This window comes from Podarcis muralis, chromosome 5, assembly GCF_964188315.1.
Source record: "Podarcis muralis chromosome 5, rPodMur119.hap1.1, whole genome shotgun sequence".
Classification (NCBI taxonomy): domain Eukaryota; kingdom Metazoa; phylum Chordata; class Lepidosauria; order Squamata; family Lacertidae; genus Podarcis; species Podarcis muralis.
The window spans coordinates 88,788,896-88,815,338 of record NC_135659.1 but is presented as its reverse complement, the minus strand read 5'-3'; the positions used below and the strand labels follow the sequence as shown (position 1 = coordinate 88,815,338).

The 26,443-nt window shown below is 41.3% G+C and overlaps 1 protein-coding gene and 1 long non-coding RNA gene across 4 annotated transcripts in view; one reads left to right on the top strand and one right to left on the bottom strand.

The window, feature by feature from the left end:
• Window positions 1-26,009, bottom strand: part of EDN3 (endothelin 3) — a 39,065-nt gene extending 13,056 nt beyond the window's left edge. The window contains exons 1-2 of one of the 3 annotated variants that reach the window (XM_028735352.2): window positions 25,093-26,009; window positions 21,576-21,849 (exon numbers count right to left, since the gene is read on the bottom strand). In XM_028735352.2, coding sequence (XP_028591185.2) covers window positions 21,576-21,849; window positions 25,093-25,144 — 326 coding nt within the window. In that variant the 5' untranslated portion in view covers window positions 25,145-26,009. The remainder of the gene's footprint in view (window positions 1-21,575; window positions 21,850-25,092) is intronic. The other 2 variants (XM_028735350.2, XM_028735351.2) reach the window with 2 other exon arrangements.
• On the top strand, window positions 9,149-18,012 carry LOC114599699 (uncharacterized). The gene is made up of 4 exons (XR_013393026.1): window positions 9,149-9,252; window positions 10,030-10,106; window positions 14,137-14,255; window positions 17,924-18,012. It is a non-coding gene; the product is annotated as an uncharacterized LOC114599699 (long non-coding RNA).
• Window positions 26,010-26,443: the final 434 nt, after the last annotated feature.

Sequence of the window (26,443 nt, the reverse complement as noted above, 5' to 3'; positions counted from 1 at the left end):
CCTCTTTAAAAGGACCATTAGACCAGTGTTTCCCAACCTTGTGCCTCCAGCTGTTTTTGGACTACAATTCCCATCATCCCTTGCCACTGGTCTTGCTAGTCAGGGATGATGGGAGTTGTAGTTCAAAAACAGCTGGAGGCACAAGGTTGGGAAACACTGCATTAGACAGAGTGTTGGACTAGGATTTGGGAGGCCAGGGTTCGAATTCCCCATTCAACCATGAAGTTCAATGGGTGAGCTTGGGCCAGTCACTGCCTCTTAGCCTAACCCACCTTTCAGGGCTGTTGTGAAGATAAAATGGGTAGTGGAGAATCATGTACACTGCCTTGAGCTCCTTGGAGGAAAATATGGTACATAAATGGCAAGAAGAACATAAGAAGAGCCTGTTTATCAGGCCAATGGTCAGTCTAGCCCAGCATCTGTTCTCACAGTAGCCAATCAGATGCCTGTGAAAAGCTCACAAGCAGGATTCAGGCACAAGAGCGCTCTCCCCTGTTGTGGTTTCCAGCAACTGGTATTCAGAAGCATTGCCATCATGAATTTGCATTGTCATCATGGATTTGTCTATCTAGGTTAGTGGCCATCACTGTCTCTAACAGAAGCGATGCAGTTTCATTTTTTCTTCTTCAGTCTATTTCAGAAACTTGTCCTTTTTCTCAGTCAATCCAAAATCCACTTACCTAGAAGCCACATTGAACTCAATGGGCCTTCCCTCTCTGCAGACATGCATAGGATTGCACTTTCAAATGTTTTATTTAAAGCATGAACAGGTGGACCTGCCCACATAGGATGCCATGCTGTTATACCCTTTAAGATAAAAAAAAACACATGCAAAACTGGCCAAAGACTGTAAGACTAATCAAATCTGCATCAACTAAGACTAGGGAAACTAAACCCAAAGCAAACCATGGGGCTACTGTCCTTAACCACACCACCACCCTCCCTGAAATCTATTTTTAGGATGCAAGTACACTTTAGACTTTTTCAAAATAAATAAATTTAAAAGATAAACTAAACTTTCCCATTCAAGGAGGAACGGAAAGCTTTTGCTGCTTACGATGTGCAGGCTTAAACCTCATCCAATTTTATTTTTCTCAAAAACGTCTGAGAACCACCAAACATTAAAATTTGCATGTAAAACGGCAAATGATGTCTGTCTCTGAACAGTTAGGCAGAACTAGTAGCTTCCAAAAAGGATTATCCGCTGTCTGTTTTGCCTGCCCTTTTTCCCTGTAGCGATTAGAACTATAATCTTTCCATTATTTACTTTTAATAGCTTGAGACATTGATTCACTCTTAATCCTTCTGTCTGTCTCTCTCTCATGCAAAGTTGGAAGCAAATGCGTATACAACCCGGTGCTGTATAATTCTCTCACGCAAATCTCCCAGAAGACCATGGCAGTTTAGCAAAGGCTCAGGAACTATCCAAAATCAGATTCTACAGTCCAATCCTTGGTAATGGCATTTATAAGCTTCTTTACATAATATTCTGTGTGTTTAGCTAATTTTATTTGAACTGCAATTAACATTAAACCGTTTGTGTGTTAGCTGGATTGATCTTCCCTACAAATATAAGGAATAAGTATGCCAACAAAGTTTAAATCCTTTATTTTTATTGTGTTTTGAAAGATGTTGCCAGCACAATACTTTCGCAACCTCGAGAATTTATCTGCAACTTAAGACAACTGTACAGTCATACCTCAGGTTACAGATGCTTCAGGTTGCATTTTTTTGGGTTACGGACCGAAACCCGGAAGTACCAGAATGGGTTACTTTCAGATTTCGGTGGTTGCACATGCGCAGAAGCGCTAAATCGTGCTTTGCGCATGCGCAGAAGCGCTGAATCGCAACCTGCACGTGTGCAGATGTGGCGCTGCGGGTTGCGAACACTGCGGGTTGCGAACGTGCCTCCCGCACGGATCACGTTCGCAACCCAAGTGTCCACTGTATTCTCTCTCTCTCTTTATATATATATATACATACACACACACACACGGTGAATCTTTTAAAAGAGACCCCATGGAACATGTGTACTCTGTATCTACAGGGCCTCTTTTAAAGGACTCGCCCTGTATATCTGCCTGCAGCAAAAAATACATGAACAGCTAATGTTTCATGAGCAGGTGTCAATGTTACAGGAATGTTTACTGGAAACTGTGGAAAGAAAGTTTTCTGATAAATGACCTGTCACCAACAGGTGACTATTCACTGACAGATACACAAATAAAGGACTCCCAAGCAAGGCCTCGTGCATATAAGGCTTTATTATGTGTTAACAAATTGCAGATCTGCACAGAGTCATTGTGGGAAGTTATAATGCCCATGGGAATTTGCACATGGGAATTTGCTGTGGCAGTGCCCAAACTATTTGTTTCTTTTCAACCTAATCTTCATCTTCATTTGCAAGGAAGACAAATGTCAGAGGAGTCCCATTTTTTAACACGAGGATTTCATATTCAAGATCATCATACCGTCAACCATTTTCTTTTCAATTTCCATCTCAGACTCAACAATAACAAATTTGCCAACTGAAACCAGTACTTCAGTGACTGCTTCAGCATCTGTGCTTTCTTTCAGGATAATCATATTTCCTATGAGGACATCTTCCCCTGTGTTCATTTTAAAATATGTGAAATATCCATTTACACTTTGTGTTCAACACTGCCTTCAACATTTCTACATTTGTACTGTCACCCTGTGAGGCAAGGTAAGAAGCCTTTGGCTCCGAAGGTGAAGTTTTGGATTTGTAAATGAGTCCACCTGTTCAGCCCGGCTCATCAGGCTGGGCCTCCCACTCCTTGACCCATCTGAGTGGAAACTGGTAGGAACTTGTATATACTTCAAGAAAAAGAGTGGGGGCTCTATTAGAGAAAAATCAATACTTGAGAGAGGAGTAGAAAAATTCTAAGTTGTATGTAAAATGTCATCTTGAAAAGCTGCTTACCAGATGGAACTTCGGAAAGTTTTCTTTAAGATTATAAAGAGCACGTTCTTTAAGATTATAAAGAGCACGTTCGGTATATATGAAAATGAAAAATGGGTCTGTGGGTTGACATTTTAATGGAATTACCCTCCTGTTGTTTTCAGCGGGTAGTATGTGAAAGGGTTTGCATGTAATGTTGGATAATAACGCAAGTTTAGCAGCTGCAGAAACCTAAACAAAGGTTTTGCACAAGTTCAATGCCAGTGGAAAGTAGCATGCAAGGGGCAGATTGGACAACACTACTAAAGACCACCATATCCAGATCAGCAAATACTAATGTATTATATATACAATTTTTTTCCGTGTATAAAACTAGGTTTTTCCCCAAAAAAAAATAATTTAAAATTGGGGCTCGTCTTATATATGGGTAGTGCTGAGAGGTGTTTTCTTAATTTGGAGTTCCAAAAATACGGGGAATCTTATACAAGGGGGCATCTTATACACGGAAAAATACTATATATACATATATATATACATATATATATATACATATATATGCAGGTTTTGGTGTCCTCGGGTGTCTTCCCGTGTAAAAGATGGGGTGTCTAGGCGACGTTTATATATTTGCTTTCGTAGATTTTCACGGGTACAGGAATGCAGGTTTTGGTGTCCTCGGGTGTCTTCCCGTGTAAAAGTTGGGGTGTCTAGGCGACGTTTCGACGAGGTCTCACTCGTCATCTTCAGGCTGGTGCTTTCGGCTTCTTGTTCCAGTAACAAGAAGCCGAAAGCACCAGCCTGAAGATGACGAGTGAGACCTCGTCGAAACGTCGCCTAGACACCCCAACTTTTACACGGGAAGACACCCGAGGACACCAAAACCTACATATATATATATATATATATATATATATATATATACATATATATATATATATATACATATATATATATACATATATATATATCAACAACATGTGTATATTGCCTTTCTATCTTTAAATAAATACAGCCTTCTCAAGTCAGGTAATAAATCTCCGCCAACTTTTTTTCCTTTCTCCTGTCTCTTTGGATGCTTAACTTACATAAATCCTCAATACAAAACTGTCCCGTGCTGCCCACTTCTGCATAGTAGAAAGAAGTGTGGCCCATCCTGTTTCACCACCCAAGGTGAAATAGGAAAGTGTCGCCCCCACCAAAGCCTCACTTTCCAGGGTATGCAGGCTGAGACCCTACCTGCCTGCGGACTGTCTCGCCAGAGTGGTGCATGCTCTGGTTATCTCCCGCTTGGACTACTGCAATGCGCTCTATGTGGGGCTACCTTTGAAGGTGACCCGGAAACTACAGCTAATCCAGAATGCGGCAGCTAGACTGGTGACTGGGAGCGGCCGCCAAGACCACATAACACTGGTCTTGAAATACCTACATTGGCTCCCAGTATGTTTCCGAGCACAATTCAAAGTGTTGGTGCTGATCTTTAAAGCCCTAAACGGCCTCGGTCCAGTAACCTGAAGGAGCGTCTCCACCTCCATCGTTCTACCCAGACACTGAGGTCCAGTGCCGAGGGCCTTCTGGCGGTTCCCTCGCTTTGAGAAAGCCAAGTTACAGGGAACCAGGCAGAGGGCCTCCTCGGTAGTGCCGCCCGCCCTGTGGAACGTCCTCCCACCAAATGTCAAAGAGAACAACAACTACCAGACTTTTAGAAGACATCTGAAGGAAGCCCTGTTTAGGGAAGCTTTTAATGTTTGATGTATTACCGTATTTTAATATTTTGTTGGAAGCCGCACAGAGTGGCAGGGGAAGCCCAGCCAGGTGGGTGGGGCATAAATGATAAATTATTATATATATTGCAAGATCTTGAAGTGAAGCTGCTGCCAAGCGACTCCAGGGATTTCACCGTCCAAGGCAGCTGCTTCAGTCTGCCTCATGGGAGGGCCGGCCCTGGTAGGAAGCTCCAGAACCACTTTACAGTCCACTGGAAGTTTGTATTTTTTAAAGGTGTTCCTTTACATATGCAATTGAGAAGTAGATAGGTGCACAGATAGGCAATGCTAGTATTATCAGAACTGTCAGTCACCAGAAGGAGAATTATAATAAACCCCTCCCACAGACGCAAAGCCAGCTCCACGACATCAAAGATGTTTTCTCTGTGTGTTCAGAGAATGCCCAAAGGGACCTCTAGAGACAGCTGTGGCTTCAGGTTTCTTTTCCCATGCTTTTTTTTTTTTTAGTTTAACATCTGCTTAACGGTCCATTAAGGAAACAACTATTGTTCCCCGTCAATTAGCAGGCTATAAGAGAACACTCTCACTGCCCTTTACGCAGCAGCATTTTCATTGCAAAGGACGTTATTATGGCTCCGGACATTCCAGCAGAGTGTCAGTCAACAATGAGGAGTCTGAGACAAAGCCGCTGTCCAGTTCAAGGACAGAGGAAAATAGATTTTGTAGAATTTACACTTATAAAAAAAAGAAACCTACCACATTACTAATTCTTAAAGGCAGACCAAAAGCAACAGGTTGCTCCACACTACAAAATGAAAACTCAGTATTTGAGCGCAAAGGAACAAGAATAATTTTAGTTTTAAAACCCTTTTTTAAAAAAACAACAAAAAAACATGTTATTAGTGATGCCCTAATAGTAATCAGACTGGAAGTAATGGGGATAATTTTCAGCTAATTTTCAGATAATTTGTGGCTTTGGCATAATAATTCAACGGGAGATATTACAATATTACAATCAGCAATGTGAAACAGCTGTGTGGCAACAGCTGAAGGCAGAAGTTGACTGCATTTTGATTTCGGCAGCCAGGATCTCAGAAAACAATTGAAACTATACTTTTTGTAGCACAGTGGGCTAAAGTGAGAAGGGAACATTTCTTTATTTTTGTTCCCTTGTGAAGGACCCGAGCTAAAAATCAGCTACTGAAGTTAACCACAGCAAATAAAGAACCAGAGTATACCGGGTGATTCTGGAATTGTCTTTGTCACAAAAAGGCCATAGACGTGTTCCAAAAATGAACATTGACACTGATTTGTTAAGGCATTTAGTGCATCTGCCCTTGGTATTAATGAGCAATTCTATAGTTAGCCACTTATCCAGAGCAATTCCTAGTTGCACCAACTATTTTGTAACTGTTCTAGGTGGACTGAGGGGGGAGGGTGTGAACTGGTAAAACATTTTGAAGTAATCTGCATTAAAAGGGGGGGGGAGATTCTGGGGTTGCAATCCTAAACACATTTACTAGGCCACTCAACACAGTTACTGTAGATTTACTTCAGAACATAAATGCACAGGACTGCAATAAAAGCTGCTCAAGAGCTGTCCAGAGTTCCCTGGAAAGAGGAATTGATTGCCAAAGCCACAAATCCTGTGAGGGGAATATGAAATACGGGTCTCCTTGGGTGGTTTTAAAAGGTGGCTTTGACTGAGGGCTCAAACCTGCTTCTGCTTATCCCACGCCTAGAAAGCACAGTCTGAGAGGGTTTCCCAGGGGCAAACTTGCTCTTTAGCACTAAACCGGAGCAAACGACTGGAAAAACCAATTGGCGCTTGCTTTGATTCAGCGCTAAAGAGTGTTTTTTTCCCCGGCAGGAAAGCGGCAAGACAAGCAGAAGTCTGGATGAGCCCAAAATCTTCTTTTTTTAATAACATTTTTATTATTTTTAGCATACAAAATTTTTTAAGACATACCACACAAATTATTATACATATGTCCTTGTTTGGACTTCCCTCAGCATCTCCGATAGCCTTCCGTCTTGATTATTTCTCCTGCAATTCTTAACTTAATATTGCCTTTACCTTTTCTAACAAATCAGTTCTCCCTTTCCATTTTTACAATATTTCTTAAATTACTCCTCACAGAACTTTTTGTAGTCCTACAAACATAATCTGATCATCACACATACAGATACTCAGTATACCCAAAATCTTGAAGCATGATGAGGCTATTAGTGGCAATGCTGCCGCCCATTCTCCTGACCCTGGCGCTATTTAGATACGCTCCGCCACTGACAGGAGTCTCCTCACAGCACGCTTAACAAACTACAGTTGCCAGGATGCTTTGGGGAAGCCATGACTGTTTAAAGTGGTACAATGCTGCTTTAAATGTATAGTGCAGAAAGGGCCTTGCTCTTTATTTTTTAATCTCTTCCTCATTAACTCTCTACTGCCATTACTAAGCGCCATCTCAAAGAAGGTGTCTTGCCCTCCCTCCACCATTGCTAAGCAACACCTCATGGGAGTAACTGTCAGTTCCAACTGCCAACTTGAGGGAGTAACTGTCAGTTCCAACCAGGGTGGATTTGATTTAAATCACGATTTAAATCACTAGTCAGTAAGACTTGATGTAAATCATATTTTTTTACAGAAAGACTCATTCTTGCTGGTATAATCTTAATATTTACAACCAGATGAAGGCATCATTTTTGGAATAATAAATTTTCAGAGTAGTTTTTACAGTTATATCACAAATTACTGATTTGGTTATACTATCAGAAATAGACAGATAATTATGAAATAATTATGAGGTTTAATAAGTTAACTGTTTATATTTGCACAACTTTTCTGCTGTACTTTATTGGAACGAGAAAAATAATCATTAGTAACAATTTAAGCAATTTATTTAACTAAAACAATAACATTATAGCATATGTATCCATGTTAACAATGGTGATTAAACAATTTTTAAAAAAAAACACCTACTGAGTTTTAGCACACATGAAAAACTTAAATCCTTATTTCCTGATGAATAGCCTTTGGACTATAACGTAACTTAAATAGAAAACTATCTATAGAAATATTTTCCCTCCAAAAGCATTTTATTTTAAAAATCCAATTTAAATCAAAAGAATCTGATTTAAATAAAAAAAATGAATTTTAAAAAATTCTTTTTTAAAAAAAATCATTGATTTTTATCCACCCTGGTTCCAACTGCCAACTTGAGGGAGTAACTGTCAACCAGCCATGAGGGAAGAGGACTTGGAAGGAAATGGTTACTCAGATTGTGTCAAGAGTTGAAGGGGGATTTACATGGCAAACATTTCATTTGGCTCCTCTCTCATGGCAGGAGACCACTTCAGAATGAAGTCTTTTTTAAATGGGTTTGCACCAGCAAAAGTAAACCTCACCATACTCTGGTTCACTTTGTATTCACAATGTAGTTGATGTTAAAAAATAATAATTAAGTGCTTTATAATAAATAAATTTAACAGATTAAATTTAACAGATTAGGTGCTGCACAGAACATTAAAAGATGTTCCTGCCCACACACTTCCAATTCCACAGACATGATACAAAAAAGGTGGGGAAGAATGGGCAGGGAAGAGAAAAGCAAGTAAATGTGAAGCAGATACGGGGAAATTGTCCCAAGGGAACCTTAAAATAACAAAAAGCCACACGGGAAGTCAAGTATTTGCAAACATTGTAAGCTGGTTGGGAATAGCTCACCAAAGTAGGCCTCTTTTCAATGGCTACATGCATGTGGTTTCCCTTAAGTTGTACATGCAGTTAACAGGGGAGACGTGAAAGAGCTGTTTTAAAATGTATTCTATATTATAGCCAAAGTAGGTTTTATATTTAAATTAGAAGCACAGATAAAGTGTGCTTAAGAGACTATTGTGAGAACAGTTTAAATCTGCTTTGCCCTGCACACAAACATATTAACTGTCTGGTTTCTAACTCTGAGCATGGTTGGTTCCTTTTATAGCCAAAGGCTGTAAATATTGTCTGACATGTACATGGTTTTTCCAGTCCCCTTCTACGTTTGTGGCAGCAAATTCCCCAGGTTCATTATGTGCTTTGTCACAAGTACAGTGGTACTTTGGGTTACATACGCTTCAGGTTACAGACTCTGCTAACCCAGAAATAGTGCTTCAGTTTAAGAACTTTGCTTCAGGATAAGAACAGAAATCGTGCGGCGGCGGCAGGAGGCCCCATTAGCTAAAGTGATGCTTCAGGTTAAGAACAGTTTCAGGTTAAGAACGGACCTCCGGAACGAATTAAGTGCTTAACCCGAGGTACCACTGTATTCCTTTAGTGGTGAGGAGTCTTCCACTTCCATTGTACTGTTCTGCCGTTATAATTTTAAAGTCATATGTAGTAGTTTAACATTCTGTTTTTTGTTTTATGAAGATACATATGAAGACATTCTCAAGTAAAGCAGCAGAGCACAGAAACCTGGCCTAGAGCAATTCCAATTCTAGGTAACTGTGATGTCAAATTCTACCACAGAGAGCAAAAGGAGTTCACAGAACTATGAATTAAGCCTCGTATGTCCCTTGGCAGCTGTGTTTCCTTGACGCCTCTGAGTATTAAACAGTCTGCTCCAAAGGGTGAGTGTTCATTACATTCTAAGGTGACTCAAAATTACATCACTCTCATAACCAATTTTAATGCAGAACTCAAGACTGCACTTTAGGGCTTCTTGTAACATCTCTAATACTATGATTTCGCGTCACAAAATCAGTACAGAGAACATACAACCCTCTCCAAAACAAACACACACACACAATTTAATCAGGAGAGAATAATGATAAAAAAAGTTTTGTATCTTGTTGAGCATTACCAGTGTGCTGTGATTTGGGCAAGAATGTAAGAAAAGCTATACTGGATCAGGTCAAAACCCAGCATCCTGTTCTCACAGTGAAGAACCAAATGCCCATGGGAAACATGCAAACAGGACCTGAGTGGAACAGCATTCTCCCCACTTGTGATTTCTGGTATTCAGAGGTATAATGCCTCCCGACAATGGAAGACAGAAAATAGCCATCATTTTTGTAGTCACTGATAGTCTTACCCTCTATGACCTTGCCTAATCTCTCTTAAGGCTATCCAAGTTAATGGCAATCACAACATCTTCTGGGAATGAATTCCAGCATTTAACTGTGCAGTGTGTGGGGAAAGCACTTTATTTTGGCTGCCATGAATATACTAACATTCAGTACTGTATTTGATGGCACCCGTTTCTACGATTACAAGAGAGGAAGAGAAATGCCTCTGTATCCAATTTTTCTATGCCAAGCATAATCTTAGACAACTCTATCATGTCCCCTTTACTCACCTTTCTTCCCCAGACTAAAAGCTGCTAATGCAGTAACCTTTCTTTATAGGAGAATTGCTCCAATCCCTTGATCATTTTGGTTGATCTTCTCTGAACTTCTGCTAGATCTATGATATCCTTTTAGAGGTAAGAAATGTACCAGAAATGTGCACAGTATTTCCAGGATGGTGTTCAAAACTCACCAAAGATTTGTATAACCGCATCATGATATTGACAGTTTCATTTTCGTTCCTGTGACTAATGATTCCTAACTCGGAATTCACGTTTTCCACAGCTGCCACACCCTAGGTTGACATCTTCATCAATCTATCTGCTAGAACTAATTTTCTACGTGCCTGGAACTTTCTTCATGTCAAAGAACAATCATGCGAGACACACTTGCAGTTCTACTACTTCAGTGAGAACTGGGTCTTGCAGAAAGGAATGTGTAAATGTTTGTTATAAACATCTGCAATGTTTATTATTACTAGTGAATTTTTATAGAACCATCTATGTACGTAGTGCTTTACAAAGAACACAGCTGACATCTTCCTCCTCCAAAGGGACTTTACACCCTAAGTATTTCAAATAGGCATTCAGATAATCTTTATTATCACACCCTGCATAATGTGGAATAACTCAGTGTTCGCCAAGACCTCAGTCACGTAGCAACATGGACTCGTATTTTATTTCTATTCAGATATCCACCCTGCTTCGTAAAGCACGAGTAGGAAACCTTAGTCACAGGGGCTAAATGTGGCTGCCCAGACCCTCCCCAGGCCACAATATTTACTGGCTCTGTTCCAGGCCCTCCTTTTGAGTGATTCTGCCAGGGTAGAGGTGGGAATGTGTCCTGGAACTGTGATAATACCTCAGTTGCCTGCCTGCCTGCCTGGATGGATGGATGGATGGATGGAGAGATTTTGTGGATGTGTAGAAAGCCAACCTGTTTGTGACTGGAATGTAGCCTACTATACAAAGGTGAGTGTCATATATTTTAAATCTGGCCCTGCCAGAACTAGCATATGGTCCCTGAAAGGTCTCCCATGCAGGAATGCAACAGTTACACTGCAAAAGGTTCGCCATCCCTGTCATAAACCATGCTCTCATATATATTTTCAATTAGAAATCAAGAACAGTAGAACTCAGCAAAACCAAAATAAAGGAAATACACACTAAGTTAAGAGCATCAACTTGGCCACAAAAAGACCCGTTTCCAGAACAATTATCTGCCTACCCCTGGTCTGCAAAACAAGAAGATTTTAACCACCTACAGCCTGGGAGAGAGTTTGCTTGACATAATTCTGTGGCTAGGGAAACTTTTAAGTTCCTTCCTGTGGGTAACACCACTTGGCTGAAAAAAAAACATGAAACATGAAAGGAGAGTCACATATCTCCCAAGTTTTTTTTCTCCCTTTGCATAAAAGTAGCTGCTGGGGTGACTTAACCCTTTCCTAAGACCATTTTCTATATGTAAATCAAGCCCTTTAGTTGGAACAGCCTTTTATTGCATAATTTTGTTGTTGTTCAGTCATTTAGTCATGTCCGACTCTTCGTGACCCCATGGACCAGAGCACGCCAGGCACTCCTGTCTTCCACTGCCTCCCGCAGTTTGGTCAAACTCATGCTAGTAGCTTCAAGAACACTATCCAACCATCTCGTCCTCTGTCATCCCCTTCTCCTTGTGCCCTCCATCTTTCCCAACATCAGGGTCTTTTCCAGGGAGTCTTCTCTTCTCATGAGGTGGCCAAAGTATTGGAGCCTCAGCTTCACTATCTGTCCTTCCAGTGAGCACTCAGGGCTGATTTCCTTCAGAATGGATAGGTTTGATCTTCTTGCAGTCCATGGGACTCTCAAGAGTCTCCTCCAGTACCATAATTCAAAAGCATCAATTCTTCAGCAATCAGCCTTCTTTATGGTCCAGCTCTCACTTCCATACATCACTACTGGGAAAACCATAGCTTTTACTATACGGACCTTTGTTGGCAAGGTGATGTCTCTGCTTTTTAAGATGCTGTCTAGGTTTGTCATTGCTTAATTAAATTGCCTCATTTGGTCTGACCCCTTGGAAATTACACCAAACCTTCTGTGCTAGTAAAGTTTAAAACATGCCAGGAACCCGCAAAACAGCAGGGAATTAAAATGTCCAGGCATCAAGCACTGGCCATTAGAAGTCTTTTCGTCTTAATAGGGAGAGAAAACAAAGGGTGGAAAGGTTTGTGGTGCTTCTGGAAAATGTTCAGCCTTTAGCAGATTGGCAGCTGCCCATTTGGCAGCAAGAGTTAATGAGGAAGGAATCTATTTGAATTCAATTATATTGTATACCTAAATTCCTTTTTAAATATGTTACTTGCCTTGAAGCTTTGGAATAAAAAAAAAAAGGTAGGAAGGAATGAAAATATAAACCAGCTAGCAGTCTGTCAGCATGTTGCTAATGCAGCAGAGCATATGAAGAGGAAAACTTGGCATACCAATGTCATTGAGTAACACTGCCCAATAAGCAACACATGCTTACTGATTCCAACACATCAGCGGGCTGGCACATTTAAAACACTTTCCCACCCTTATTATTCTAGTTAACTCCCATTCCCTACAAATAAGCACGTATATAAGCCTGGATAGCTCAGTCGGCTAGAGAATGGTAGAGAATGATAACACCAAGGTTGCAGGTTCAATAGCTTTATGGTGCAGCTGCATATTCCTGCATTGCAGGAGGTTGGACTAGATGATCCTCAGGTCCCTTCCAACTCTACAATTCTATGATTCTATATTATACCAGCAACCATGCCACATTTAATCATAGAATAACAGAACTGCTCCCTCCTTACATCAGTTTATTATGCTATCACCAGGCTGGGCATCGCTTTCCTTTTGGGTGAAGACAGAGGCAAAGTGGGTGTTTGTCACCCAATAGCATTTCTCCATCTTCTCCATGCAGAGGACCTACCACTTGTTTCTTCTTCCTCTTGCTTCGAACATAGAATTATTTTTAACCTCTCTTGCAAGCCTGAGCTCATTCTGAGCTTTAGCCCACCTGGCATTCACCCTCCAATTGTTTACTACTCGTGTATACTCCTCCTTTCTTCCATTTCTTACACATGCCCTTCTTAACTCTCAGCTCATTCATAAGCTCCTTATGCAGCCACACCAGTTTCTTTAGATGATCGTCTTCCAAAGCAACTACTCTATTCCAAACTTAAAAATGGAAAGCGTTATGCTGGTGGTCAACAAGAGGTGTAAAGATTATCTCAAGGCAAATCTTTAAAAATGTAGTATAAACACTGACAACTGGGAAACACTGGCCTGCGAGCACTCTGGTTGGAGAACAGCCTTTACCAAAGGTGTCATGGGCTTTGAAGACACTCGAACTCAGGACACAAAGGAGAAATGTGCTAGGAGGAAGGCATGCTTGGCAAATCCACACCGTGATCAGCTCCCTCCCAGAAACCAATGTCCCCACTGGGGAAGGACATGTGGATCCAGAATTGGCCTCCGCAGTCACTTACGGACTCATTGTTAAAACCGTGTTTATGAAAGACAATCTTACTCGGCTACGAGTGATCGCCGAAGAAGGAAGAAGAGATGCCTCGACCTTTTCTTTCTTGCTGGAATTGTCTGCCTTTGTGCCTTCATTAGCTGACTCATTCATCTAGGACTCCCTTCTCTTGAGTATTTCTGACCCACTAGTGCCTTAAGCTTTCTGAAATCAGCCTAAGTTTGATTTACTTAGTGCATAAATCCTCAGAAAAATTGAACATCCTGTCAATTTGTAGGTAAATATTAGGGAGACAGAATCAAGTCTCCACTGTTTTCCAAATTTATCCTCACAACAACCCTTTGATGTAGGGTAATGATTTACTCAGTATTGCCCAGCAAGTTTCATGCATAAGCAGCTATTTGAACCCATGCATCACCCTCCCAGGTTCAGCAGCCTGCACTGTCAACCAAATTGCCAGTGTTGCACTAGCAAAAAGAAGGAGTAAGGAATCTGCAGGAAATAACAATGGCATGTGGGGCAGAACTTCATGTCTTCCTATCTTTAACACCAGAGGTAGTTGGTGGCTAGACCAACTACAGTAGAGAATTTGGCTGCCTGAGTCTGAATAGTCATTCAGCATAGCAGAAAAGGCAAATCAAATTCAAAACAGTGTTTTCTATTTTAACACTCTTTCACAAGTTTATTAGAAAGCACTGCCAATTTAAAAATGGAAAGCATATGTCTGATTCATTGCAGAAGGCCCATTTTTCAACATTAAGGACTGGAACCAGCAATTCTGCACGTATAATCCTACTAAGGTGAGCGGAATTTGATCAAGGATAACTGGCTCATTGATTGATTGATAGTATGCTATGATGTGAGATGTTTATTTCCCAAATTCAGATCTCAAATTTAAGCTGCCTCAGGCAAGAAGGTTTATCTAGACAGATAATGCTTTGGTACAAAACAACATTGATAAGAGTTTAATATTCAGTTGTATTTTATTGCACAGAAATGTGGCAGCAATGTGCAACCTATTAAAGAGAAGGGTGCATTTATCATGTGTTTGAGGAGCTCATCTACACAAAAGCAATAACTTACAGAAATCTATATTGTGTGAAAAGGTCCTCACCTTAAAAGTTCCCTAGCAGTACCTCTTTTTTATATATACTAAAAAAAGGTTCAGAGACTAAGGACAGAAGTGTGCAAGCCAGTAACAGTTTTCCAATAACAGTTTCCCAAGAAAGAAACACATGCTTATCATATGTGGTATGAAAACCAACCACATGTCTAATCTTTTCTCCTTTGAAAAATTACAAGTGGCAAACAGCAGATGTCCTGGGTCGCATTGATTAATGTTTTGAAGGGAACAGCCACAATTTGTTTATGTAGGTTCCTTACAAAAGCAGTATCAGAAATTTCAAAACACAATACTTTGAAATAACCCTAAGTTTGCTTTAAAATGAGAACGCCAAATGCATTCTTATCCATGTCATCTTCCTTTAGCAGATAAATAAAGATAAACAGAAGCTCAAAACGTGGCATATTCAATGCACAAAAATTGTGAATACTGAAATAATGTCTTATTATTTGGGTCATGATTTAGCCTGCATTTTAAAAGAGAAATAGAGTTTAGAATGTCAATTCATATTCCTTTATTAAGCCACTTCACTCACAGCATTTTAAAGGTTTACTTCTAAAAAAATGCAATTTGTGAATTAGGCAAATGTACTAATGTATGGCACAGGTACACCTAGAGAGCCAGCATTAGCCGCACCAATCTTTCAACAATTCACTCAGTACATTACTGTGTGGTATGTGGTGTGGCAATTATTCTGCATTCCATCTCTGTGCCAAAGAGGAGCATTAGGATCAAGAATCACAGTGATATAGCTTCCAGATTCCGGTGCACCAGGAATGGGGTCTCTCCCACCACTGCAAGAGAGAAACAGACTGAGATAATCAGATGATGATAAGGGGATTTCATTATCTGCATTCCTCTTTGGTTGGAAGAGGAACCAGGCTCTCACCCGCAGTTTGCCTGGCAGTCTGGCACTCGCTTCCCCATGGAATGCGAGGGTAGGCAAAGGTATTGGGTGCACGGAGCACTCCAGCTGCCGCGAACCCGCCCCCCATCCCGTTCCTGGAAACACAGGTTATGCTGTTAATTGGATTTTAATTTGAGAAAACTACAGGCATATGCCAGAGACGATGAGATAAGAAACTGCGAAAACAACCCAGCTACAAGGATGCGAAAGGTTTGGATTGAGAGCAGATTTCATTCAGTGAAAGAGACAATGCAGGGAGGGGAGCCCACGGTTTGCTTACTTAAGGGTTTTCTCTACTTTTATGATACAGCAACCACACCCCAACCCCACCCCAAAATGGAAGTTTTATTTTTAAATATCTGCACAAGTAAGGATGGAAGACATTGGAATATAATATGGAATTTAACAAAATTGAAACTGTGTGAGAGAGAGAAAGGAACTGAGCGGGAACCAGGGAAGAAAGGCTATGCTTTGAAAATATAGAGCAAAATCTACCCTAACCTCCATTATCCACAAAAGAATGTGTTTGAGATAAGGATAAATGGCCATAAATCAGTGGCAGGGAGGAAAGGAGTCTGCCAGTTGCAAGAACAGAAGTTTCTGGATTACCGGTAACTATCTGCAGTCTGGATACAAACCGTTCTTTCTAGGCTGGAAAAATGGCAAAGATGGCTTGTTTACTAGAAACCAAATCACAGGACAAAGTGATGTAGTGACTTTTGAAAACTCTGAGATAACAACTTCTCCCAAGACATGACTGGAACCATCAACAGTTGCAGGAATAAAGGATACAACACCATATATGGATGGAAAGACATCGTCACACACAGGAAAGAATAACGATTACAGCTAAAGTTCCTCACTTGAAATTTTATAAATTACCTATTATACCAACACGAATTGAAATCACAAAATTGTAACTGTTATATAAGGGATATTTATATCTGAATAGAAAGGAATGAAAATTATTACAATTTTGGAACACAGAAAAAAATGTAGAAGAATAAGCTTATCAACTCTAGCATGCAATGGGGCCAGTTTAATTAAACTTTATAATTTGACATTTGAATTATTGGCATTAATATTTGTATCAATTGGATAAAATTGGTATTGTCATAATGAGGCTGTTATTGGAGCAATATTTGAAAATATATATATGAGAACTAAAGTGATATGGAAGCCAATAGAAGCATATCCTATCAAAATATCTAGCAAAAACCTTCACTTACTAGTACAAGCAAAATACTATAAAAGTGTACTGGAGCAAAATACTATAAGTGTCCTGGAGCAACTATTACAGCTTTTCAGATATGCAACATGGAAAACTAAGCAATCTATCATCTGACAAAAAGTGCAGTTGAGAAAATCCATATGTGCAACATGATGGGATCCAGAGAAACATACAATTTCCAGTTTTCAAAAAAAATCCTGTAACATCTGGATTTCTCTTATGAAGTTATTTGCTATTACACAGGAGTTTTTAATTGAAAATGTATGCTTATATAGTTCTTTATGACACAGCGGGCACTGTTTTCAATTCCTGCCGTTCATCTGTGAGAACTGGGTACTAAAGTGGAAAACATGCATCTGGGTGTCATACATTTTCTGTGTATATGGAATTTAAATGCTAACTATTCAAGCCACAAATCAAGTGTATTTTAAAGTTGGATGGATCTGAAGGACTGCAGTGTTTTTGCAACTGGCATCTTCATGAGGGGTCAAAGTAATCTGTATTCCAGTTTAACTCTAGTGCTGCTTTTGTTTCTTATAATGTATTTTAACATATTACAATTTGAATTCTATGGAATTCATATTGTAAACAATATATAAGAAATATTATAAGCAATAAAGAAACAAAATAAAAATCATATAGCATATAACACAGCATATTACAATTGCTACAACAGGCAGAAGAATCAGTCCACTAATACCCTCAGCCATGTTCAAGTAGTCCATAGGGGAAACGGTTTGGAAACCACTGATCTATTCCACAATGCTTTGGCATTAGAATGCAAGGTGGCATTGTGATCTGTGTTAAGCTACAACAAAAACATGAAGTACATTCCGATTTTATATCTTTGTAACCTAAGCTTGTATTGATACTACAAATTCCAAGAAGTAAAACTGCAATAGCCTCTTCTCAAACACCTCTTGGAATTGTAGCTCTATGAAATAGCCAAGGGGCCTATCAAACAGGGAATTCTCTGCTTTCCATCAAACTACAATCATAGTTTGTAGGGATCAAATGGGAAAGATCATGACTAGTAAACAGATATAAACTCAATAAAAGTTCAGTAGTGCAGTCTTATGTCCCAAGAGCTCAGGAATCCAGCTTTTCAGAAAGGCAACAGTTGTATAGCATGCTCTAGCCATTTGCTCAAGCAGAACACAGTTTGTACACATTTTCAGTGTGCCTTGACACAATATTTTTCTTGCAGCATGTTGAACTGCAGAGGCTCTACACTAGCACTTCCGAATTGTTGTCCCACGGATCACCATGAATGGAATGCTGTTAAAAAACAAGGCAAGTAACATCTAATAATCAAATGCTTCCTCTTTCCTGCTTCCACTTGCCTGTTTCTCAGGTACATAAAACAGCTTAAGCCACTCCAAACTAATGCTCTGAAAGAAGTGCAATTTAGGACACGACACCCTGCTTAGAAACCACCTGGAAACCACAGCCCACCTTAGAGGTTCGCATAGCTCATACTCAGTGATAAATATCTGCTTTATCTATAAACCGCATTAATTCCTGGTCTGGGGAAAACGTGGTCTATTAACAACAATGGAAATGGCATTCTGCACATGCTAAAATGCACTATTATTATTTTGAAGGATACAATGCAGAGTTTGAAGCTCTAAGCCCTTCCAAGGTGTGGCTCAGCCTGTGGGATGCTGGCTTATGTGTGTATGTGTGTATGTTTGGGTTTTTATCTTTTATAGTACTGAAATCTGATTTAAGCGATCTTGAGGAACCTTTGACTGAAAGGTAGGGTATAAATCTTCAAACTGAATGGCAACAGTTTGGAGGATGCATAAAGGGCTACTCGTTCTTAGTCTAAAACAAGAAGCCAAGCCATACTGTCTTTTCACACAGAGAAACCTAGTAGAAACACAAGAGAGAAGGGTATGCTAGAATCTTGTCAACACGCTCATTTTCTATGGGCAGGGATTAACTAGTCTCTTGAGGGAGCACTATGCAGCCTTTGCAGTCTGAAGCTGTATGTAGTCCAAGCCAAGATGGAAACAACTGTTATATGGCCCATCCATTGTTTGTTTCACTTGTTTATTTAAATAATGCAAACAAAGTGCAGGGTGTTTTACAATTTGTATGAATACAAAGGCCTGCCCCAAGAAACTCAGTCCAAAATTGTAAACAGGAGTGGCAAGACAGGGGAAGGGGACAGGCTAAACCTTTCGGAGAGGGGAGAGAATATATGTCAATAATTAAAAACTTTAATTAACCTGAATATACTCATCTTTTTACCTTTTGTCACATGATGAAATAAGAATAAGGAATCTTTTTTCTTTCATACAGTGCCTAATATGTTAAATGCATAACATTATTATTCCTACTATAGTAAGCACCTAGCAAATTCACATGTCAAAGTAATAATAAATATAGCCCTGCAAATAAATTTACAAAAGATGCTTACCTACAACCCTTTTTCTAGCCTACCTGCTAACATTATACATTCCAAGCAGCCACTGTCAGCCAAGGGATGGTTGAAAGAAAAATAAATACAGTGTTCCCTCCCTGGTTGCCTGAAGGCAATGCTTCACCACAGATGATTAGATAAGTGGCTAGTTATAAGCCTGTAATAATATCATTAGCAGCCCAGTGTAACTCCAGTGAACCAACCACCAGAAAAGAATATCCCAAGTAGAAAGTATTTGTGATAGAGGTTCTAGAATCGTAGAATCACAGAATGGTAGATTTGGGAGGATTCCCAAGGGTCGTCTAGTCCAACCCCCTGCAATACAAGAATCTCAACTAAAGCATAAATGACAAATGACCATCCAATCTCTGCTTAAAAACCCCAAAGAATATTTATTATAACTTGAATCTATTGGTTTGGCTCCTCCAGAGCAGGAGAAAACAAGCTTGTTCCATCTTTCATGTAGCATATCATATCTCTCAGTCTCCTCTTCTCCAGGCTATACGTACCAAACACTCTCAACCGTTCCTCATAAGGCTTTGTTTCTAGACCCTTGATCATCTTGGCTACTCTCTGCACACGTTCCAGCATGTCTATATCCTTCTTAAATTGTGGCACCCAGAACTAGACATAGTTGTGGTCTGAGCAAGGCAGAATTGAGCAGTAATATTACAGATTTATAAGAAGGGGGGAAAGAGTAAGGGAATTGTGTGTGTGTGTGTGTGTGTGTGTGTATTTCTTGCATGCCAGACTATGCTGCCCATAGATTTTTGTGGAATTCTTGAAATGTCTAATGAAAAGACTGGGATATAAAAATTAACTCCTAACTTTAACATGTGCCAGATGCAAAAATTCAGCAGCTTCCTCCAAAAAAGAGAAGGGGAACCTTTTCCAGCACTCACTTTCATTGTAAAAATGAAAAATAAAAAAATATTTCCATTTTTATGTAAACACTATTGGGGTAATACTTCAGCATCTTAATTATTTTTGTCAAATTAGTTGTCAGCTACAAAAATAATTCCATCTATAGGTTCAGTGGCACTGTGGTCTAAACCACTGAGCCTCTTGGGCCGGATTGAGAAAGCGAATGGGCCACATCCAGCCCTTGGGCCTTTGGTTGCCTACCCCTGCTCTTGGGCTTGCCAATCAGAAGGTCAGCAGTTCAAATCCGTGCAACAGGGTGAACTCCCATTGCTCTGTCCCAGCTTTTGCCAACCTAGCAGTTGGAAAGCACACCAGTGCAAGTAGATAAGTAGGTGCCGCTGCAGCGGGAAGGTAAACGGCGTTTCCATCATGGTCTTCCGTGAGCCAGTAGCGGTTTAGTCATGCTGGCCACATGACCCAGAAACTGTCTGTGGACAGGCTCCCTTGGCCTGAGAAGCAAGATGAGTGCCACACCCGCCTTTGATTGGACTTAACTGTCCAGGGGTCCGTTACTTTTACTTTACTTACTTCATACTCCAGGATCTGGTGAAGACACTGCAATATTTAGGGTAGGAAGCAGGCATCTACAAATCCACTTGCTCAGTTAAATACCCCAGGCACTCTGGCGAAAAAGGACATCCAGCAGCTCACAATCCCTCTCCCTTCCACACTGGAATACAGCCAACTGCATTTGTATTTCTACTTAGAGAAGACAAGAACCAGCATTACCACACCTCTCCTCTGCTGGGCTCCGGCACATGAGGAAGTTCCTCACACAATGGCCCAACGCTGCCATGCCAGAGCTTTCAGGCTGACCCAGGGGCAGGAGAGGAGGTGCGCCACTCATTCGTTGGAGTCTGGTATGTGAGGGAGCTGCAGAGGCAGCTTCCTTGCATGGTGGTCCAGCACCACTGGGCTGCCCAGTCCACCGGGGGGGCACTTGCCCTGCTGGGGCACCAGCAACCTATGCTATGCCACTGTGGGTGAGAATAAGTAGTGACTGGTAAGAAAGCCAAGCCATTATTTGCAGACTCAGAGCTGGAAGGAATTTTCATGCCAGTAAGATCAGCTACTGACCCTGTTCCATTTTTGCCTTCCTATCCAACAGTTGCCTTTGCACAATTCACTAGGGCTATCATATGAATAGTTTTACTCATTGGTTCCTTGCTTGGAGGCTACTCCACTTTGATTCACTTTATCTTATCCTATTTTCAGCTTCTGGTACACTAGCTAGACGATACAAATCAAACTGTGTATAAACAGGTGCACACACAGTCAGTTATACACAGCCATTGGAAGCGCAGCCAAACTCCACAGAAGAGCTACATAAACAACATCTAAGACATGTATACAAACTAATACCGTATCTTATTCATTCAGCATAACCAGACTATACCGTTATGCAGATTAAAGTGTATACTCCACATGCAACAGTGCATGTGGAGTATATAAAACAGCAGGGAGATTCACTTTTCACACATTATTCAGAGCAAACCTCCTCACTCACTCTGGGGTGTTGATCCAGATTATGTCCAGGTGGCAGTAATAAACACACTCCTTATCTTTGTAGGTGTAGCAAGTGCAGCGCTTGGCTCTGTGGTGTACCTCCGGTGGGCCAGCCACTTTCCCCACGGTGGCGTTGCCGGCTGAAAGCAGCCCTCCTACTGCTGTCTCGTTTTCTTTGCTGACCCTCCCGTGGGGCCCTGGAAACCTCAGCTCACTGTTGCTGCTACTGCCACCACTGTAGAGCAGCAGGGGGCGAGAGACGGGCAGTGAGAAGCCTGCAAAGTCGGGGAGAAAATAAAAGACAAAGTTTAATCAGAAGGGGAAGCTTCTATTTCTGCAGTAAGGCATTTAAGACCAATAAAAAGACAGCAACATCTGGAACAAGATTTAAAGGACCATTGACTGTCACAATCCTTAGCATGTTTGCTCTAAGTTAATAGTTGTTTTTGATTACTTTTTAACATATGGAATGGAAACTGCAATAAATCATGAACATCTATTTATGCTAATCAACAACTGAGACTTCCACCTATGATTGCATGTGTTCAGACCTCATAATAAACCACAGCTTATTGACACACTGGATAGCTCAGTTGGTTAGAGCGTGGTGCTGATAATGCCAAGGTTGCAGGTTCAATCCCTGTATGGGACAACTGCATATTCCTGCATTGCAGGGGGCTGGACTAGATGATCCTCCAGGGTCCCTTCCAACTCTACAATTCTATGAGTCTGTGATTATGACAGGAATGAGCCTGTGTGAGCCTTGGTTTGCACACACCGCTCTCACCTCCTCTGTCAAGGCCACGAGGAGCTCAGAAGCTTTCTCTTACAGTTTGATTCACCATGACCTGTTATGCCATCTGAACAAAGAAAAACTATGCTTAATGATAGCTAGGGTTTGTTTGAAACAAGAGAGCTTCAAACCACAGGGTGTAACACTATACAGCTATTAATCAGGAACACAAGTGAAACTTCCAATCCACTTCGCACAGTCACGCTGGAGGAGTGGAAAGCTCACGAGCTGAAAGCTCGCACAGGCTGATCCATCTCATAATAAACCAGTTTATCATACCATCTGAACATGGCCAATGGACGCATATCACTTAGCCATGGTTAATAAATCATAGTTTAATAAACCATGGTCTGCAAAGCAGGACACTAAGTGAGTAGGATGGCTTGCATGGCATTTTAAGCCACAGTCTAGCATTAATGAGCAGATCACTCCCACTTTGCTAAAAAGAACACAAGAAAAGTCTACTGGTTCAGGACAATGGGCCATCTAGTCCAGCATCTTGTTCTTAAAGTGACCAACCAGATGCCTATGGGAAGTCTGAAAGCAGGACCTGAGCACAACAGCACTCTCTTAGTGGGAACATAAAACCGCAATCCTTGGCTTAGTGAGAACCACTCACTATCCAAACCAGGGATTGTGGCTAAATTCAATCCCAACAAACCATGGGCGTAGCCAGGGTGCTTCCCCCAATATCAAGTAAATAAAAATACTTAGCTAATTGACCAATTGCATTGAAGATAATTCAGTTCTGCCCCCCCCATATAAAGCTTGCCCCCCCCCAAAAAAAAGTCCTGGTTATGCTCATGCAACAAACCATGATCTGAAGCCAAATTTTGCTTGTAGTTTGTTTGTTAAAAACAAATCACAGTCAACAATTTGGACACCATAAACCAAGGGCAGTTTTGTTGCTCCTGCTCATGCAAGGGGAGGAGCAAAATGAGACTGATCCATGCATTCCTGGTAAAATATCAACTATGGCTTACCTGAGAACAATGCCAATGAGGGAAAAGTTGAGCAAATGGACAAAAAGAATACAAAGTCGTACATTGATTGTCAAACTGCACTACTTTGCCAAGTATAACAAGCACTAATTTCTCCTAAGCTGCCAGTATACAGATATCAGAAGTCTTTTATTGATGTTGGAGGACCACAGGCTTCAACATTTGCTCTTGGCCACTAGAAATGTGCAATTTATCCCTCGGAGTTGTGCAACTTCTAGATCCTGAAATGCAGGAAATACTCCAAAAATTCCTTGAATAATTTAGTGCCATATTACACTGTGAGAAAACCTCTCACCAAAAGCGTGCTGCCTTGCAACAAGCCATAGCATGCAAGTTAGAGGCACATTTTATTGTCATCTGGCATGCAGGATTTCAAGGGAGATCAGAGCAATACCTGCAGGGATGACAGTGCAATCTTAAAAGTGCACTCCAGGCATCCTCACTTCTACAAGCAAAAGATCCTAGGTGCAACCAGTGCAGTACAACCATGTGAGATGCCCAAAATAATGCACTATTATTTCCGTCAGAGAACTTCCTGGTGGAGACAATACCGGACTTTTTGCGTCTTCAAAGCATTTCAGATAGACTACTAAGATGATTCTCACAACCCCTTGGTAAGGCAAGCAAGAATGATCAACACCATTGCAGCCAAGAGACAGTGGTTTTGCTATCCTTGATGCTATGAAGAGAATGTGTTACTGAGGTTAGATTTCAGCCAGGGATTTATTCCCAGGCTCCCTGTTCATCACAGCCACAGCACGAGAAAACATTCTTCTTTGTTCAGCAGCAAACGTGCATAGCTCCAAAGTACACATAATCAATATAATACTTTGGAAAGGTCTCTGCTTTTTATTTTTTAGAAAAATTGTCAGATTTCCTTGTTCCAGAAAGTCCTACATATTTCATTTGAGGAACAGTTAATATGGAAAGGTGGGTTCATAATTTTTTGTTGCCAAATAGCATTATTTTTAAAAAGCAAGGGGGTGGAAAAGCAATTTTACATGTTTGGTGTTTGGTTTGTTTCTATTTTTTATTGCTAATTGTTGTTTTTAATTATTGTACAGTGTATTTTTTAATACTGTCTTGCTTTTAAGTCACCAAGGGAATAGTCATTGATGTAGCCATTTAAATTTTATAATTACTTAACATTTCAGAAGTTAGAAGCTTCTGGCAAGATTTTGTTGTTCCTATTTATTCTGTTTGGTATTCCATAGAGCACATTGTTCTTTAAGTTTTATAATTATTATATTGTATTATTAATAATAGTGCTGTTATTGTTAAACAGAAGAAACAGTGTTTAGAATTTCTCTAATGCCATTAAGAGAACTGTATCTTTGATCTTGACTCTACAGTTACTAGGAGGCACTAATGCCCATAGGATTTGAAACTTCAGTGGACTTAACGTTCAGGTATGTGGGTATAGGATTGCAATCTTCCACTGCAATCCAACACTCGACTAGGAATAAGACCCATAGAACTAAATTAGATTTACCTCTGAGACGTGATAGAATTGCATAGCTCACAACCTATCCACATTTACTAGGGAAGTAAGCCAATTCAAGGGCTGGGTTTTGAGTAAACTAGTTACGGATCGCGCGGCTAATCGCTGCAAAATCGAATTCTTGTTCAGTATCGCCGCTCCCGGGAATCCCTCCCGAGAAAGCGATCAGAAATAACCAATACAATCGATCTCTTTCTTCACCACCTTTGTTTGGTTTTTTTACCTGTACTCGAGATAACTGTAAGCCCAACAAGTACCAGGAATCCCAGCTCCATGAAATCCAATGGGAAGCTTCGCAACTTGCAGGCAAACACAGACGGCGAGGAAGAAGGGGCTGGCGGGGCGGGGCGGGGAACCCCCGTAAGACTTGCGCGTGCAAATATACCCCTGACGGAAGGGAAAATCCCGGGTCGCGGCTACATGGAAGTTCTCCTCCCGGACGTGTTTCCTCCACGCGCCGAGGAATTAATGGCGCCTGGGGTCTTGGATTGCCGGTTGCGCCCCTACCCCGCTTGCCCTCCAGCTCCCTCTTTGCAGAACTAGTCCCGAAGAAAGCGTTGCAAAGCCAAGACGCGCTCCATAGCTCGCCTTTCCTTTCCTCTCCCTCCTTCTCTCAGCACCTCTCGATCCGAAACGCGGGTTCGGGGCTTCCCACGCGCGCACCGGCACAAACCGCTTCCAAGCGAGATTGCCGAGTTGCTATGGTCTTTCTCCGTCTCCTCCTGTTTCCCGCATCCTGCTGCAACGGCAGCTTTGCCCAGGTAAGCGCCGAGAAAAGCAGCAACGCCGGACGCTCCTCCGCCAAGGCGAGCCACCTCTCGCCAAAACGGGGTTTTGCGCGCGTTTCTCATCCCATCACTTGCGCCGAGTTGTTAAGCGAGCCGTCGGAGGAGGGGTGGGTTTAGGGATGAAGGCGGGGCCTGGGAGCTGGTTCTGGTCCTGATTGGTTCCGCCCCAGCCCGGGTTTTGCATACGGAGCAGCAGAGAGTTGGCATTAGCTCGCAGGTTGCGTCGTGGAGAGGTCGTCAATGCGCTGCTCCGTCCACAGCCACTGCGTGTTACGCAGCTTGTATAAAAAGCATGTGGCCATATGGGCGTAGCCAAGCCCCTAACTCAATAAAAAATCAAGACAACTCTGAGGTTCTTACCCCCCCTAACAAAAGCCTTCCCCCCACCAACAAAAATCCTGGCTACGCCCATGCATGTATCATATACAGAAACGGTTTAATGTGCAAAGTGCTTAGCAATCTTGAATCTTTGCTGGCTATCCTATCCTGAGCGTACCTGCCCCGCCCTACAACACCCAGGGACCGGGGCCAGAAGCAGCAGTTGACCTGTTTGGAGCTGAGAGACAGGAATGCTGTATGACCAAAGTCCATAGCTGTCAACCTTCCCTTTTTTTTGCGGGAAATTCCCTTATTCCAGCGCCGTTTCCCGCTGCTATCCCGGATTGTTAGATATCCCATAGACTGTCCCCGGGACTGGTGAGGCTGTTGATCCCTTATTTTCAAATCTGAAAGTTGACAGCTATGCCAAAGTCGTAAACTAAGACTATAAGACTACTAGGAAATAGA